General features: G+C 35.8%; 1 protein-coding gene across 1 annotated transcript in view; it reads right to left on the minus strand.

Moving 5' to 3' along the window:
* APOB (apolipoprotein B) overlaps positions 1 to 15,471 on the minus strand; it is a 35,268-nt gene that overhangs the window by 7,507 nt on the left and 12,290 nt on the right. Inside the window, 13 exon segments of the mRNA XM_015859545.2 lie at positions 2 to 5,130; positions 6,052 to 6,428; positions 7,250 to 7,395; positions 7,665 to 7,852; positions 7,994 to 8,169; positions 9,675 to 9,885; positions 10,528 to 10,649; positions 10,830 to 11,012; positions 11,557 to 11,768; positions 13,013 to 13,180; positions 13,941 to 14,132; positions 14,417 to 14,593; positions 15,139 to 15,376. Coding sequence (XP_015715031.1) covers positions 2 to 5,130; positions 6,052 to 6,428; positions 7,250 to 7,395; positions 7,665 to 7,852; positions 7,994 to 8,169; positions 9,675 to 9,885; positions 10,528 to 10,649; positions 10,830 to 11,012; positions 11,557 to 11,768; positions 13,013 to 13,180; positions 13,941 to 14,132; positions 14,417 to 14,593; positions 15,139 to 15,376 — 7,519 coding nt within the window.

The following is a 15,471-nucleotide window of genomic DNA, read 5'->3' on the forward strand; positions in this document are numbered from 1 at the left end:
TCATTTCAACATGAGCTTCAATTCTGTCATCATTATTGCCAGCAGACATGTTATGGGAATACCTGTACTGATTAAACCTGCCAGTAGCTTGCCAGCTGACCTGCTGAACAGAAGAACTGAGTGAAAGACCATAATTATTCAGGAAGTCAATCTTGCCAGTCAGTTTCATTGGGAAGCTGATTTTCACATTTCCTTCGTTGTTGGTTAATAGGCGAATTTCAAAAGGCTGTGCCAAGAAGAAAAGCTCATTATTTACAGTTCCAGTAATTCGTCCATTGAGACGAGCATTGTGAGAGCCCGTTAATTCTACTTTCATTCCTCCAAGCTGTCCTGTGCCTTTTACATTAAGAATGCTACGTCCCACACGTTGTGACTCAATTTCAGACTGAACCTGAAGCGTTGCATAACTTAGGAAACCACATTCATATCTCATAGATTGGCTGACTTTCAGATACCTATCATTGATTTTGTAATCAGCAAAAAATATAAGAATAGGGCCGTCAATCCTGAAGGTAGCATGTGAATTGTGAGTGCCTTCATCTGAGAAGTTAGGAGAAGTCCACTTCCAGTTTCCTTTGCCATTGGATGTAAATGATATGTGTCCTGCCTCTAACTCTGTTGTCATATTGTTGACCAGATCAGCCTGGCTGGAAAAGTCAGCTTGTGGAATATTCAGCCTGTGCGAATATGTTGTTCCGCTCTGCACCTGAATTTTTCTTTGCAGGTTGACCATTAAATTATTCTGAAGTTCTACTGAATTTTTTATTGCAGAGAATTTTGCTCTAGTTTCAGCTTCACCTGACACAGAAGTCCCTAAAAATACCACTTCATTGGTATGGTCAACTTTCAGGAACTTGTGGCTGACCTTCATGGAATTTTTAAGCTTTAGCTGTTTCATTTCAGGAGCCAAAACATGTGAATCTGCAATAACACTGAAAACTAGGAAATCTAATTTGGATGTTGCTTGAGCTGAAAGGGAGGTCACAAACTCTGGACTGTTCGCAGATGTTGTAGTATTATGAACTTCAGCTTGAGTAGACAGTGTAAAGAATGGGGAGGCAACTCTAAAAGCACCAGATAATTTGCCGAATGTAGGAGCAGTCACTGTATGTGGAATACGTGGAAGTTGGAACTCTGGTATCTTCAAGTCAGGAATCTGGAACTCATTTAGATTTAGTTTTGGAATCAGTACTGCTGGGATTTCCAACTGAGGCATTTGTAATTCTGGAAAAGAAATCTCAGAAAAAGGCATATCTCTCATCTTCAGATCTTTAAAATATAAATCAATTGCTGGTAGCTGAAATTGACCAGACATGAGTTGGTCTATCATTCTCACAATCTGAATCTTAATCTCATTTAGGTCAATTGTATAAGAAGGAACTTTAAAGCTATTCAGAACAGTAAATTCTGGGGTAGTAAATTTTGCTGGGATTTTAATGTCCTTTAGTTTCTTAATATTTATCTCATAGGAGGGGATTTGCAGATCAGTCAGTGGAACAATGAACTCCGGTGTTCGGAAAGTTGCTTCCCGAAGACTTCGAAGACTGAATTCAAAGGCAGGTATAGTGACTATAATTGTTCTTATTTCAGGGACTTTAAATCCTGTTTCAATAAACTGGTTTAAATTTTCAGCCCAATTTTTTAGATCATACTTTTCAGCCAAAGTAACAATTTTTTTAAAAGCTAGGTTCCATTGTTCAGAAACGTATATGACAACAGAATTGTAGAACTGGCTTATCTTTTGAAGATACCTTTCAAATTCCTTGGAGATATCCATGTCAGAAATCCTCTCTCGCAGATCTTCCAGATGTTCATTTACTTTGGCTTTCAAATTAGTAAATGTTGTTGAATCGATGAGCTCCTTGAGCCAGTTCATTATAGCAGCAAGCTTGGTATCCCTTAATTGTTCTATGTATTTTGAAACTACAGCACTAAAATCTCTCATATATTGTTTCAATGCCTCTGCTTTCTGTGGAAGTTCTAGATTTCTGAGTTCTTCATTTATTTTCTGTGTCATTTCTTGGATTTTGTTATTTGCGTCATCAACAAACTGGTTATAGTCAAAAGACTTCAGTTTCCTTATAATCATGTCAAGGAATTTGTTGAGTTTCTTTATCATCATTTCATAATCAAAGGTTTGCACTTTCTTGACAGCGTCGTCAATAAAAGCCATAATTTTATCAAGGCATGTCTTCACATCAATTTTTCTTACATAGGTGATCATTTTCCGGACCGTTTCTTTTATTCTGTACTGGTTAAGCAGTTCTACCATTCTGTCCAATAAAAAATACACATGCTTATCAATTTCATATTTTACAATCAGTTTATGCACATGACCTCGGAAAGCACTGATCTTCTCAGACACTTCGTACTCCTCCATCCAATTCAGAATAAAGTCCTTGATTTGTTCAAGAACTTCTTTCATTTTTTTAACTGGTAACGAACGCCTTATTTTTTCTAATATTTGTTTAACATCAATCATTTTAATCTTCCGTTTCAAATTTTCAGCAAAGCTTTGGATATCAATGTTCTGAATCTGAACCTTGAGCTGTTCTAGGTTCTCCTGTATCCTACCTGTGATCCTGTACTCATCATCTACATTTTTAATCCAAGTCATAGTGCTGCTTCCAATGTTGCTGGGGTAATATTGATGAAAAAAAAATTGTAACTTCTGAATAGTGTCAACTACAGTCATTCTTATCTTGTATTTTTCATCTAGAGCTGTCATTTTTTCAACTATTTTGTCAAGAAGCTGTGCAATAAGTGCATTAATGTCAAACTGATCGTAATTCTCTTTTATGTACTGTTCTATTTGTACCATATAGGCCTGAAGCTGGAGCAGTATTTCTTGAAGATTGTCCAGGGCTTTTTCCAGAATGATTTCAAGATCATCAGATGTTACTCTATAGTCCTTTGTGAAAGCAATCAAATTAGTTTTTATGGTGCTAACTCTGCCATTCAGATCCAGTTTGTCCATGTAATCATTAAGTTGCTGTGGGAATTCATCTAAAGTTGCCTTGTATTTTTTCATATATTCATCCACGTCAATGTTTTTCAGGTAATTCTGTACAGCTTGCAGCGTGGATAAAATGACACCTCTGATTTGTTCAAAGTAGAGTGGCAAGTGTTCCAAGAATGGTAAGTTAATAACATGCACATCTTTATTTTTGTCATACTTCACAGAGCCAGAGATGCTGAATTCTTGAGGCTCTGAGATGCTGTCTCTGAGGCCCAACACATCAATTACATTAACTTCTTCAGATGTGAATGGTAGTCTGATTGCTGTATCCATCATAGAGAGATCTGCTAAAGCTTTTCCACTAAGTTCCACGCCAATCTTTTCAGCATCATTGTAAGCATTGATATCTTGTGAATATATGTTACTGTTTAGTTGACTTTTCAGTTTCCAAGCACTCGACTGCTCTGATGGAGTAAAAAGTATATGAAATTTGTTATCAAGCTGAGTAGTGTATTTTCTCATAGACTTGATGCTATGGCTGGTAGATCCTCTGTAATCATGAGAGATGGTGAAAGCAAGAGGCTCTGCTTTGAACAGGATTTTGCTGTAAAGGTCTCCTGTGTGTTCACCCAGAGCAATCAGCTTTCCATTACCGTTGGTGTGGACATCAGCAGTGATAGTGAATGGGGCCATAGTGGAACGCAGAGCATTGCTGAAACGGAGAGATTTGGAATCACAGTTTGTGTTCATAGTAATGGAGGAAGCCAGTCCTGCCACATTCAGATTAACTCTGTGACTCACTGCTGCCCCTTGGACATTTGCAACTGTGTCTGTCTTAAAGTTTGCAGTTAGATCAGCATACGTAATGGTGTAGGTATGTCTTACTTCATCTGTTCCATAGGCCGCTCTCACATTGCCACCCAAGTTCAGCTTCAGAGGCTCAAGGAGCAGTTCTGCTTTGTTGGAAACTTCAGTTCTGGTGTATTTAATATTATTGTTCAGCTTAGCTGTAAGTGATCTTGGCTGCAGCTGAAGGTCAAAAACATGCTTGTGGAACTTGTCAAAGCTGAAGCTGTTGTCTAACTTTGAAACAAACGTTAGGGATAAGCCAGGAATATTCAAGTCATTAGTGTACTCCAGCTTAATCTCTTTGAATGATCCTTGCAAATTATTTGAAAACTTGAGTCCTTCTCTATTTATTCTGAAATTTAAGACATGTTTATTGTCCATACCCAGAACTGTACTCTGATATTCACTTCCCAGCGTTATTTCTGTTAAGCTTGCTCTTCCACCTACGTTGAATTTTGCATTGTTTTTTCCATAGCGCCCAGATGATGACAGTGACATAGAGCCTCCAGAAGTATCAAGTTTGGCATTCACTTCACTTTGCATTGTCAATGGACTAAACTGAACATTTGTAGTTGCACTGCTGGCTAGACCATACTGATTAATGTTGAGTGATGACTTATGTGCAGCTCGATTCCTTTGATCAGTCAGAGAGAAATCAGTGTTGAAAACAAGATCCTGGGAATTGAGAGAACCTGTGAATAAGGCATAACACTGGGTTTGCTTGTAAGTGGCTTGGTACTCAGAGCGAAGTGCTGCCATCTTCCTTGACAAAAGGAGTTCGAGTTTATTGACAGCTGCGAGCTGAAGATACCTTCCATTTGTTTCAGATGTTATTTTCATTTGGCTATTTTCATACTTCAGTGAAGCTGTGTTCTTTAATAGTCCATTTTGTACATCAGAAGCTGAAGTAATGGAAAATACATCATCACTGTATCTACCGGATAGATGATTGGTAGCTTGAAGGTAAGAAGAATCCAACCTCAGATTTGACTTCCCTTCTAAAACTCGTCTCTTTTCATTGTATGAGCTTGACATAGTGTAAGTGCTTCTTGCAAACATAGAAGCTACTTCCAGTTGCCCTTCTATCTTGACATTATTAATATTCATGCTATTTGTCTTTTCAGATACAAGATCACTGGAAAATGAAAGCTGAGGACCCAGAGCACTGGATGCCATTAGGAATACGGAACAGTTCGAAACTGATGTAGGTTCATAACTCTTTGTCCTAGACATTTTAAAATCTGAAGTTAAGAGTCTGTGCTTCAGATGATTTTCATATGCACAAGTGAATCCATTTCTACTATAAGATGCTTCTCCAGAACCTGAAAAAGGAAAAAGGAGACAAAAGATAAAAATGTCATGTATCTCTTTTTATTTTAAGATGCCTATTTTCTCCAGCGCCATTAAGCTTTCATGTGACTGCTTAAACCATAGTCAATGTTATAATAACCCCCTTTAAAGGCAAAAATGTTGGTATAAAACTCTTCTAAAAAATTTCTTTCTATGTTGATATTTGGGGCTAAAAATTCAAACAATAAATAAATCTATTCATTACTCCATTAAATATAACCACAAGATGATGCAAATTTATGTTATTTAAAATTAACAAGATGGATTCTTGGGAATAGCTGAAACTAGATCATAGCTGACATTCCTTTTTATTTAATGTTGCCTTTATCATAAATCATATAAGGTAAAGAATTTAGAAGAAACTAAAGTTTTTTGCATTTCAAGAACACAAATTGCAATTTGAGAATACCCTAAAAAAACACCCCATTTTAACTCTTAACTAGTCTGAATCTGGACTAACTGCTATGTGGTAATGTCAATATGTGGACTTTTACAAATGATAAAAAGTATATTTATATACATACCTATACATAGAGAGAAGAAACTGGAGGCATAGCTACACACCTGCCTGATACTGGAAACAGTTGACTAGTCAACTATTACATACAACAATTTATCTGAAGAACCGTGGTTCGGTATGAAATATATTGGAAAACATACACCTTAAGATGAATTATTATTAATCCATTATTAATGGATTATTTGACTTTAACTTTCATTCCTAAATAACAAATAAACATAAAATCTTTAAAAACAAAGAGAATACAGAATGTCTTTCTTTAAATAAGCAATGTGAAAATGAAGGTGTAAGGTGTGATACATGATATGTTAAAAAATAGGACATATCATCAAAATAATTTAGCTAGTATTACAGAATCAATACATATCCTTACCTTTCATGTTGTAGGATAGTAGCTCAAAAACAGAATCAGCATTCACACTGTAAGTAGTTCCTATTCTGGATGTTTTCTCTGTGCTGCTATTTGCCAAAGTGTATGCTGCTGTCCAGTTGTAATAGTTGCTGTGCACACTAGCGGAGACCTCTAAAGCACCAAATAAAGGCACAAGAAGAGGATAGGATTCTGGAACAGTAAATGTTGGCATTCTGTATTCCTGTGATGGTATGTTTATTCCCATAGAGTCTATTACCAGACGAGGTGTTCTAACAGTCTGTGGCACTCTTATGTCATGGGACGATCTTCCACCAAACGGTAATGGAATATCAATTAGAAAACTGTTCTTATTGAAGCTGTATTTGATCCGGCCTTCACTAGAAAATAAAAGTGATTCTGTTAAAAATTATGCAACACCATGACATGTACACAGAAATGATTTCCACTACTCCCAGAATACTAAGCTTACTTATATAGTTGTATCCTTAATTCAGGTTTAGAGAAAACTGTAAAGACTATCTATCAGCATTTTTAAAGCACTTATCTATCAGAACCTCTTCAAAGCATTTATGATGATGGTTAATTCTGTCAGTGTTTTTCCCTTTATTTTATCAGAGAGATAAAATAAAATTGAGAGACCAAGTAGGCCAGAATCACACTACTTCCATAAGACCTAGGATTAGAACTCAAGCATTCCTGGGTCTTCATTCAGAGATTAACTAACCTAAGCTCACAGGTAGAGAGTGTCATTCAAGGGGTCAAATATCAATCTTTCATTTGATTTTGTACTCTAAGGATCCAAATCTAAATGTGCCTTATTCTCAAAATGAAGGAATTTGAAGAAAAAATTGCTGACATCCAGGAAAATTCTAATGTGCACTACTAATGAGAATTTAGGAGAAGATATATTTCCCTTCTTAATACTTAGTACTATACAACTATGTTTCAGTTTATCACAGCACTAGTTGTAGATGTACCAATTTAGATATTACCAAGCAATGTGATATGAATACTAATTGGTAAGAACAATATATACTAGAAACTGTAATGGAATCAACTGTACATGAGCACATTCATATCTAGATCACGTTGGCTAGTTAATGGTTTAATTTTGTAGAGACAGAAGAAATATTCTATTTATCTGCCTGTTAGTCTCTTTTTTTGTTGGTTAAGTGCTTATCATAATTTCTCTAGCTACCTTTTCAGGAAAAGTTCTTCGGGAATGGTGATAACAGGCAGTTTAATCTTCTGAATGTTCAGTTCCTGCAGTCCACTTAGTTTGGCTTGTAGCGTCTGGGCATAGGGGATATCTTTTGATGCCTTTTGCAGCCAGGTGTTGGTTGCCTGTTGGTTCAAAGTGAATGACAAGTTTTAAGACTTCCTAACCTTTTACAAGTTATATAAATTATTTGAAAACCAATATAACTATTGAATAGAACTATTCAACTAGGAATTTGATACATTGGTTGGTTTGACCAAAGTTGAAAAACTAAATCTTATTCAAACTGATGAATGCTTTTTCAAGTTGACCCGGTCGTGGTTTCCTTGGGCAGACAAAAACTAATCAGGACTACATGCTGATGCTGTAATTATAATTGTAGATTGAAACATACCACAATGAATTGTGAAACAATATGCCGCATTGTCATATCTGTAAGAGCAACTTTCCGATCCAATAGTTCGTTGGTATACTTCTCTACAGTCTTTGAGTAGTCTGAAAAGTCAACTTGGAAGCCAGAAGACATTCTTCCCACAGCAGCACTGGCACCTGAATTCCACTCTAGCTCAGCTTTTTCAGAATCTGAAAATAATGGATCAAAACAAATAAATAAATGAGTAAAATCAGTAATATTTATGTTCTATTTAGGGATATAATATAAACATAGGTAACAAGATGTTTATATTTAAAGGTTGTACATATGAATTATGTTTTTTCCCATACCATATCTCAGAAGAACTCTTTTTGAAATAGTGTTCCCATGAGTTTCTACAGCTGAGCTTATCTGAAGGTGTCCTTTGGTGGGTGAATAATTAACCAGTGCTTCAGTTCTAAGTTCAGTTTGCAGACGAGGAATAGAAACGGTGCCTCTTACCATTGCTTCTTCCATTCCAGCATATCTGTGAAAGCAAAGTGCAAATGTGAATATAAAACATTTCATTCTACTCTTTTACTTGTGTGGAGCAGTTTCAGCGTTTAAAAGGAGTGTAAAAAGTGACACAGAACTAATCAAACTTGTAAAGTTCTTTCTGAGTCAGTGACTATCTTCAGCTCCCATTGGCTACTTCGGGAATTTAAGGAAAATTGTTAAAATATGACTATGAATACACAAATTATTAATTCCTTAATATGTTCTGAATAATTCCATAATACTGAAACTGATGGAAATATCTACCTGCCTGGTAATATTCTACCTGAACTAAATTCAGGTAGATTCTGAAGGTCTGAACTCCTTACTCAAGCTGAATTTTCTGCTAAGGATACTGAGTGTGACCGTGAATCAGATAAAAACAAAACAGTTGACAAAATATATTATGCCACTGGGCTTCATTTTCCTTTACTCACGTTTATTTTATATCTTGTAACTTTGTTGACTTGAGCGAAATTCTAATATTATGTTAGTACAAATGAAAGGGAATTGAAGTCCCTGACATCTGTCCAAAACTCCCACTGATATCAGACGCAATTCTGCATGAACAGCAAAGACAAAGACTCCCTGGGGCACCATCAAGATCACAGAATTCCATGGAAGATTGAGGTTTATTAAAGAATGTGATCAGCTCATTTCACCATGGGCTTGTGAGGCAGACAATTTTAGAAACCCTGGCAGGCTGAACATTTTTGTGAGCTCCCCTGTAGATGTTCCCGGAAATATTCTCATCGTGAAGCGTGGGAATTTTTACAGGAAGCTCTCAGCTATTTTTGGTTTTGTTGCTTCTTGAGTGCTGTTAGAATAACTCTGTTAGAGCTGAATATACCCAGTAAAACCTAATACCTCTCTGTACAGTCCTTGCTTATATCCTTGGACCAGCACACCTGCAATAGCTCTAGTAAAATTTCATCCCTGCAAACGTGGAAGAACCACCACTAAAAACTTGCAACACAAATTGCACATATACATGTGGTAGAAAGGATCAGTTGGTATATTAGGTGTATTTATTTTATGTGTATGTGATGGATTACAAGTAAAATATTTTGAGGTTTTTCAAAGGACAGTTGAATGACAATTTTATGTCTGTATGTCTATATATCTATATATCTAGATATCTATGTATCTAGATATCTAGATATATATATAAAATCTATCCAAATTGGGATATTATTTTTCCCCAAATTTCTACCTTCAATAAAAACTTCAGTTACCTTATCCTAAGATATCTTAGGATCTTGTGTGCCCCGGTGGTGCAGTGGTAGGAATGCCGCCTTGCAACACTGGGGCCCGGGGTTCGAATCCCCCCTGTGGCGCAAGTGGTAGAAGTGCCGCTCTGCTACACAGGGGCTTGAATCCCGGGGGTTGGACTCGATGATCTCTAAGGTCCCTTCCAACCCACACAAGACTATGATACTATGATACTATGATACTATGATATCTGAAAAAGTCAGAAAAAGTGGTCTTTTGAGTTACCTTATTTGTCCAGTAACAGTAACTTCAGAAATCTTCTTGTTATTAAAGTCTAAAACAAAGGTATATGCTTTCTTCCCTGAAACAGATTCATCAGTGATTCTGAAGTTAGTACCAAAGTCAACATCAACATCTGGAATGGAGACATCGCTCGTCAGAATCTTCCTGTCTCTGTTGTACTTAAAGGTCAGTGTGGCTTCATGCTGCTTTACACCTGGAAAATATAATATTGTCCTGTTATTCACAACTATGGGGCATTTTGGACTTCTCTAAGGAGAAAACCTTCTTATATATATATATATATTATTAAATTATATATGTATTATATTATGTGTTATATATTATATTATATATTATAACACCCTGAAAATCTAAATCAAGCCTGAATGTGTCTCAGTCAGAAAGAGGGTCATCTTTTTCTCCTTATCTTCAGAGCTCATCATGGACTAATCCTGCCACTATTTTTGTTGCATTTGGTTTGCTGACTCATTAGAAAAAAAACAACATCTTGTGTTTTATGCAGTTTTTCTCCATTTGTATGCTTTACTTTCATATTTCATCAGAAATGTAATTTTCCTTTTGTTTATGTAGAAATAATTAATTTCTCCTTTTCCATTCTTTCATTCATTGACATCGAAGTTTAATTTAAATCTCATGAAGGAATTTTTAGAGATACAAAATCATGAAGAACTTGTAATCTGGCTGCAAATATGAAGCACAGTGAGAGGGCCTATTTGGGTGTTCTATTTCATACTGTACATAGCCCTACTATGTTTTATTCATAAAGATCTTTTTCTCCAGCTCAGTGACATATAGATCAAAACAGAGCTAAACCATTTCTTTTTCAGACACTTACCTTCTGCTTGTACTGCAAACTTTAATGTGTCTACCAGGTCATTTCCCTCTCTCTGTAGGTCATAGTTTGCACTTGCAGAGTATTCTTTAACTTCCCCTGTGGACACTATTTCAACTTCAAATCTAAAGGAGGAGTAAACAAATGTCTTGTAAATAACTGATTTTGCCATGAGCTGCTCATGCTAGTCTGTATTTCAGTATTTGTAAAGGTAAGTTTTAGGTAAAAGGGTAATGTAATAATAAGCCCTAAGAGGGAAGGTTAGTTAACCCAAAATAGGCATAGTCAATGCTTTCCTAACTTACCTGGTTTCTCCAGTCAAGGGATAATATGGAGCTTCCTCCATGGAACTGGCATTAGAGTACAATAATTTGGTGCAGAAGTTTAGACCAGAAATGAAAGGCTTGCACGAAGTTGAAAATTCTCTGTTCTCAATCAGAGGTGGAATTTCTTCAGTTTTGGCTGGAGACACCAAATGTAGTGTGTTGCTGGAAAAGGAAAGCAAATCATTTATTCCCAGAACAGTTTCGATGTTGCACATAAGTTGCTGTATTAGTAAGGCTACACTCTGAATACAAATGACTGAGGTAGGGGCTTAATGAAGTAACACTGATGGTTCAATGATAAAGCAATGTATTATTACTATTATGACAAGCATTACTAGCAATAATTTTAATTCCATGTGTTAAGCCCTTTATCCTCTCCAATTAATGTAAGCAGTTCATTTAAATTTCATTTAAAACCAGGCATTGCTAATACAATAATTTCATGTTAGAGAAATCAAAGCAATAGAAATGGTACATATCTTATTGGAAGTTACAAGAAATAGCGACAAATTAAAGAATCTGTGAGGCCTGGTTCCTAAGCTATTTACTTATCTTACAAGAAATGTTATCCCAGTTTAACAGTACCTGAGATTTTTCTATACTGAAAATTTCTCCATGTTTGCCTTCATCTCTCAATTCTATCACAGTGAAAATTGAAGAACAGAAGGGAAGAACAAAATCTCAGAAGTTCTCATTCACTTATTACCTGATACTGAGGAGCTTTGTTGGGGTCTTCGGGGCAGGAATGCTGAATTTCAGCTGTCCAGCTTTCACACTAACATGTGCTTCAATTCCAGACTCGTGGAATATATTGGAATTCATCTCCACACCACTTCTAGCAAATTCAGGCATGTTTATTCCTAGATGTGTTACAAACTCAACCGCTACTGAAGGTTTAGCAATGAATTCTGCATGCATCTATTTAAGAAAAGCAAAATAATGTATTTTATTTTCCCAAAATACCTTTTAGAACACAATGTCCTCATTCTTGATAATCTAGAGGTAGATTTTGTATAATTTATTTTGCTTTTCAAAAGTTGGTTCCCAAATCAGATCAGCTGGTGGAGCAAATAAGCGACAGTTGTCATACAGCAAATACAGCAAGATGACAGCATTGGGAAACCTTACACAGAACTACTCATTTTGTACTTGAAGTTACTTGCATGCATCTTTAAGTATGAAAACAAGAACCAGTTTTCCACTGTAGAGAAAATAGAGCAATTGTCCAAAACAATGAGTGAAGAGTTTGAAATAAAAGAAATGGATCCAAGATTTCAATTTCTCTAAACAGAAAACAGCTCCTTTTCAAGATTTGGGTTTCACCATTACAGCAAGAATGGACAGAACACAAGATTCTGGAAAAGACGCCACAAATAATGTAATGGCAGCCAAGAACAACTTTAAGGGCCTTTAAAAAATTTTACTTAAATACTGTACACGTTATGAAATTGAAAGTTCAGTGAACTGAAACTACTGAAGTCTTGATGTAAAATATTGACTAAAATAGAGTGAAACAACTACAAAAACTGAAAATAAAAATAAAAATATCCAAATATTTCATTTAAAAATTTAACTGGAGAATGTCTTGATGTAAAATATTGACTAAAATAGAGTGAAACAACTACAAAAACTGAAAATAAAAATAAAAGTATCCAAATATTTCATTTAAAAATTTAACTGGAGAATGTATTTTGTGTTGCATCCACTTCAATGTTTTAATTTGTAAAATGTTTTATTTCTTGTAGTACAGTTTTGTTTAGCTCATTTTCCAATATTTCTTTGAACTGGAAAGGAAAAAATTTCACTTTTATTTAGTTGCGTCAACAATTTCTATTAACTGTTTGGTTTGATCACCAAATTGTGCTGCAGCTTTTTGCACTACTCTCATTTGAGATTATAGAGAGAGAAAAACACAGGCGTGACATGGATTAGATCATTCATAAATATCATTTTGTCACATATTTGACTTACTATATGCATCACTTCTCACTTGTTTGTAAACATATTCCATGAATTAGTGGAAAGCCTCTAATGAGTAAGTTCTTTTTTATTTCATGACTAGTTTAGTCTTTAAAATTATTGTGGTGTAAACAGTTTAATTCCTAAATGAGTGTTGCTGATTATTAAGAGAAGCCAAATTAAAGACAGCTGTTGACACTTACACTTTTTTGATGAAGTTTCACAGCTACTTTTGCCCCAGGTGTTGCTATTCCAGAAAAGGCAAACTTCAGTTGCAAACCTGCTCCAGTTGGAAGTTCAAACTCATTGTCCATAAACATATAGTGGACGAATAAGTCCTTGTCAACACCTTTTGAGATGGCTTGTGCAACCTGTGAACCAAACAAGGAAACAAATATTAACTAATGGATGCTGGATACTAGATTTTATCATCTGCCTTGAGATACACAATTGTAATGCGTATTGAGAGTGGTGAGGTCCTGGAACAGGCTGCCCGTCCCTGGACGTGTTCAAGGCTAGGTTGGATGGGGCTCAGGGCAGCCTGATCTTGTAAACGTGGAAGTTTGGTGGCCCTGCCAGGCAGGAAGGTTGGAGTTTCATGATTCTTGAGGTCCCTTCCAACCCAGGTCATACTGTGATTCTGTGATTCTGGCTTCCCCAAAATCAATAGAAAAATGTCTATTACTTCATCAAAAGCAGTGTTTTACTATATATTTCTGAACTGTACTATATTCCCTTTTCTTTTTAATGTGATATACTATTAGTTCATGTTAATATATATATCTAATAATAATAATAAAAATTATCGGTAATGTCCCATAGTGGCTAGCACTGAAATTTTAGGAATTGTTCTAGAATATATCACAATTCTGCAATAATATCTGAAACCTACTTTTTTTCCTTTCCTTCACCCATCTACAAGAAGGATTCTACTTAGTTACTGGGGGGTCTGTATGGGTTCCTTAGAGTCCTTCAGACTAAATTTATATATTTTGTTTTAATTATTTTTATTTTATGTGACTGGAATGGGCATTAAATACACATTCTTCATATAATATATCAATAAAATCAAAACTTTGGTGGAAAAAGAAATACTGGTGAATAATATATGTTGATAAATCAGAAACATACCATTTCAGGAATTCTCTGAAGAGTTTTAATGCTCTCGAGAACCATGCTTCCCAGCAACTTGAAATCATTGAGTTTCATGTACCCAAGCTCTTCTCCCAGGATTCGCAGAAATGCTCTTCCTTCAGGAGCTTCCTTCTTGCTCAATTCTTTTATCAGTTTTTCAAGGTTAAGAATTATTGCTTTAGTGATCTCCTGAAAATTCAGTCAGAAAAAATAGATTTAGTGAAATCTGTAAGGTTTATTATTATCTAGAATAATGACACACTGAATATCAGTTAACTTTGCTAGTTTTTCTTCCTCCAGACAAAGGCCCATCCACATTCCATGAAGAAAGAACACTGTTGAACAGCATTAAAGACTTCTACTTTAGCATACTAGAAAAGGCTTAAGTTCACATATAATAAACATATAAGTGCCGTAATTACTATGTAAATATGGGAATGCTGGGCTGCACAGAAAATGCTTTCAAACTATACCTGATCCTGCTTGCCATCGTGGGAGTAACCAAAGTAGTCAAAGAGAGCCTTGGAAACCTGCTCTGGCACCTTGCCATCAACCCAGTACAGGGTCTTGCTTGCAGTATCTGGGAAAAATCCCTTCTCTCCAAACAAAGCTTCCAGTGTTGGTTCAAATCCCTTTCCATCCAAGCCAAGCTGAAACGAACAGAACAATGCCATAACTGAGAGAGGTTCTTCACTTCTTTGTACCTTTACAACAAACAGACTTTCTGGGAAACAGAAAATGCATTGAAAGTAAATCCTACAAGTCTATGATTCTTAAGGGAAGATATTCATGATAAGATAATACTAGATCTTATGATGCCTTTGGCGACATCCAACATAAAACCTACACATAGGCTGTATCTCACTTAGAATCTACTATGAGCACTTCAGAGTGCCAGTAATGACTCATTAGCATGAAGTCCATTTGTTACAGATGAGTTCATTTTACACTAGCTGTGGCCTTTAATAACTCCAACAGGGTCGTCCATACAGGCAAAGGCAAGTGACATCACATAACGGATGGCTTGCTCTAAAGCCCATCGAGATCAAATGAAAGTCTCCTTGTAAGCACAGTGATCTTTAGATTTCTCCCAAAGCTTGTAAAAACAATACATTATTCATGGAAAGTTGTTATAAGCAAACAGAAGTGAGAAAGAAAACAGTTGAATACTAGCAAAGGCTTTTGATAATTGTACCTCAAAGATATCACTTGGGCCAAAATCATACACATTCAGGGTGGTTTTCAGCATAGTTTCTTTAGGAACATAGCTGCTTGGATCAAATATCACATTTCCTTCTGCTTTGGCAGAGACGGGACTGAGGCCAGGTATAGAAACACTTTTGGAAACTTGATAATTTTGTGAGAATTTTCTGAAATCTTTCGCTGTTGGAATGTCGTTTCCTTTCAGTGCTTCTTCAAGTTGGCTTTTCAGACTAGGGAAAAGGATAGCAATGCAAATATGATCAGTATGAATTGCAATAAATCTTTATCCCTAAGTGTGAGATTTCTTACATCACTGGCAAACATT

The sequence above is a fragment of the Coturnix japonica genome, chromosome 3 (assembly GCF_001577835.2).
Source record: "Coturnix japonica isolate 7356 chromosome 3, Coturnix japonica 2.1, whole genome shotgun sequence".
NCBI classification, from domain to species: domain Eukaryota; kingdom Metazoa; phylum Chordata; class Aves; order Galliformes; family Phasianidae; genus Coturnix; species Coturnix japonica.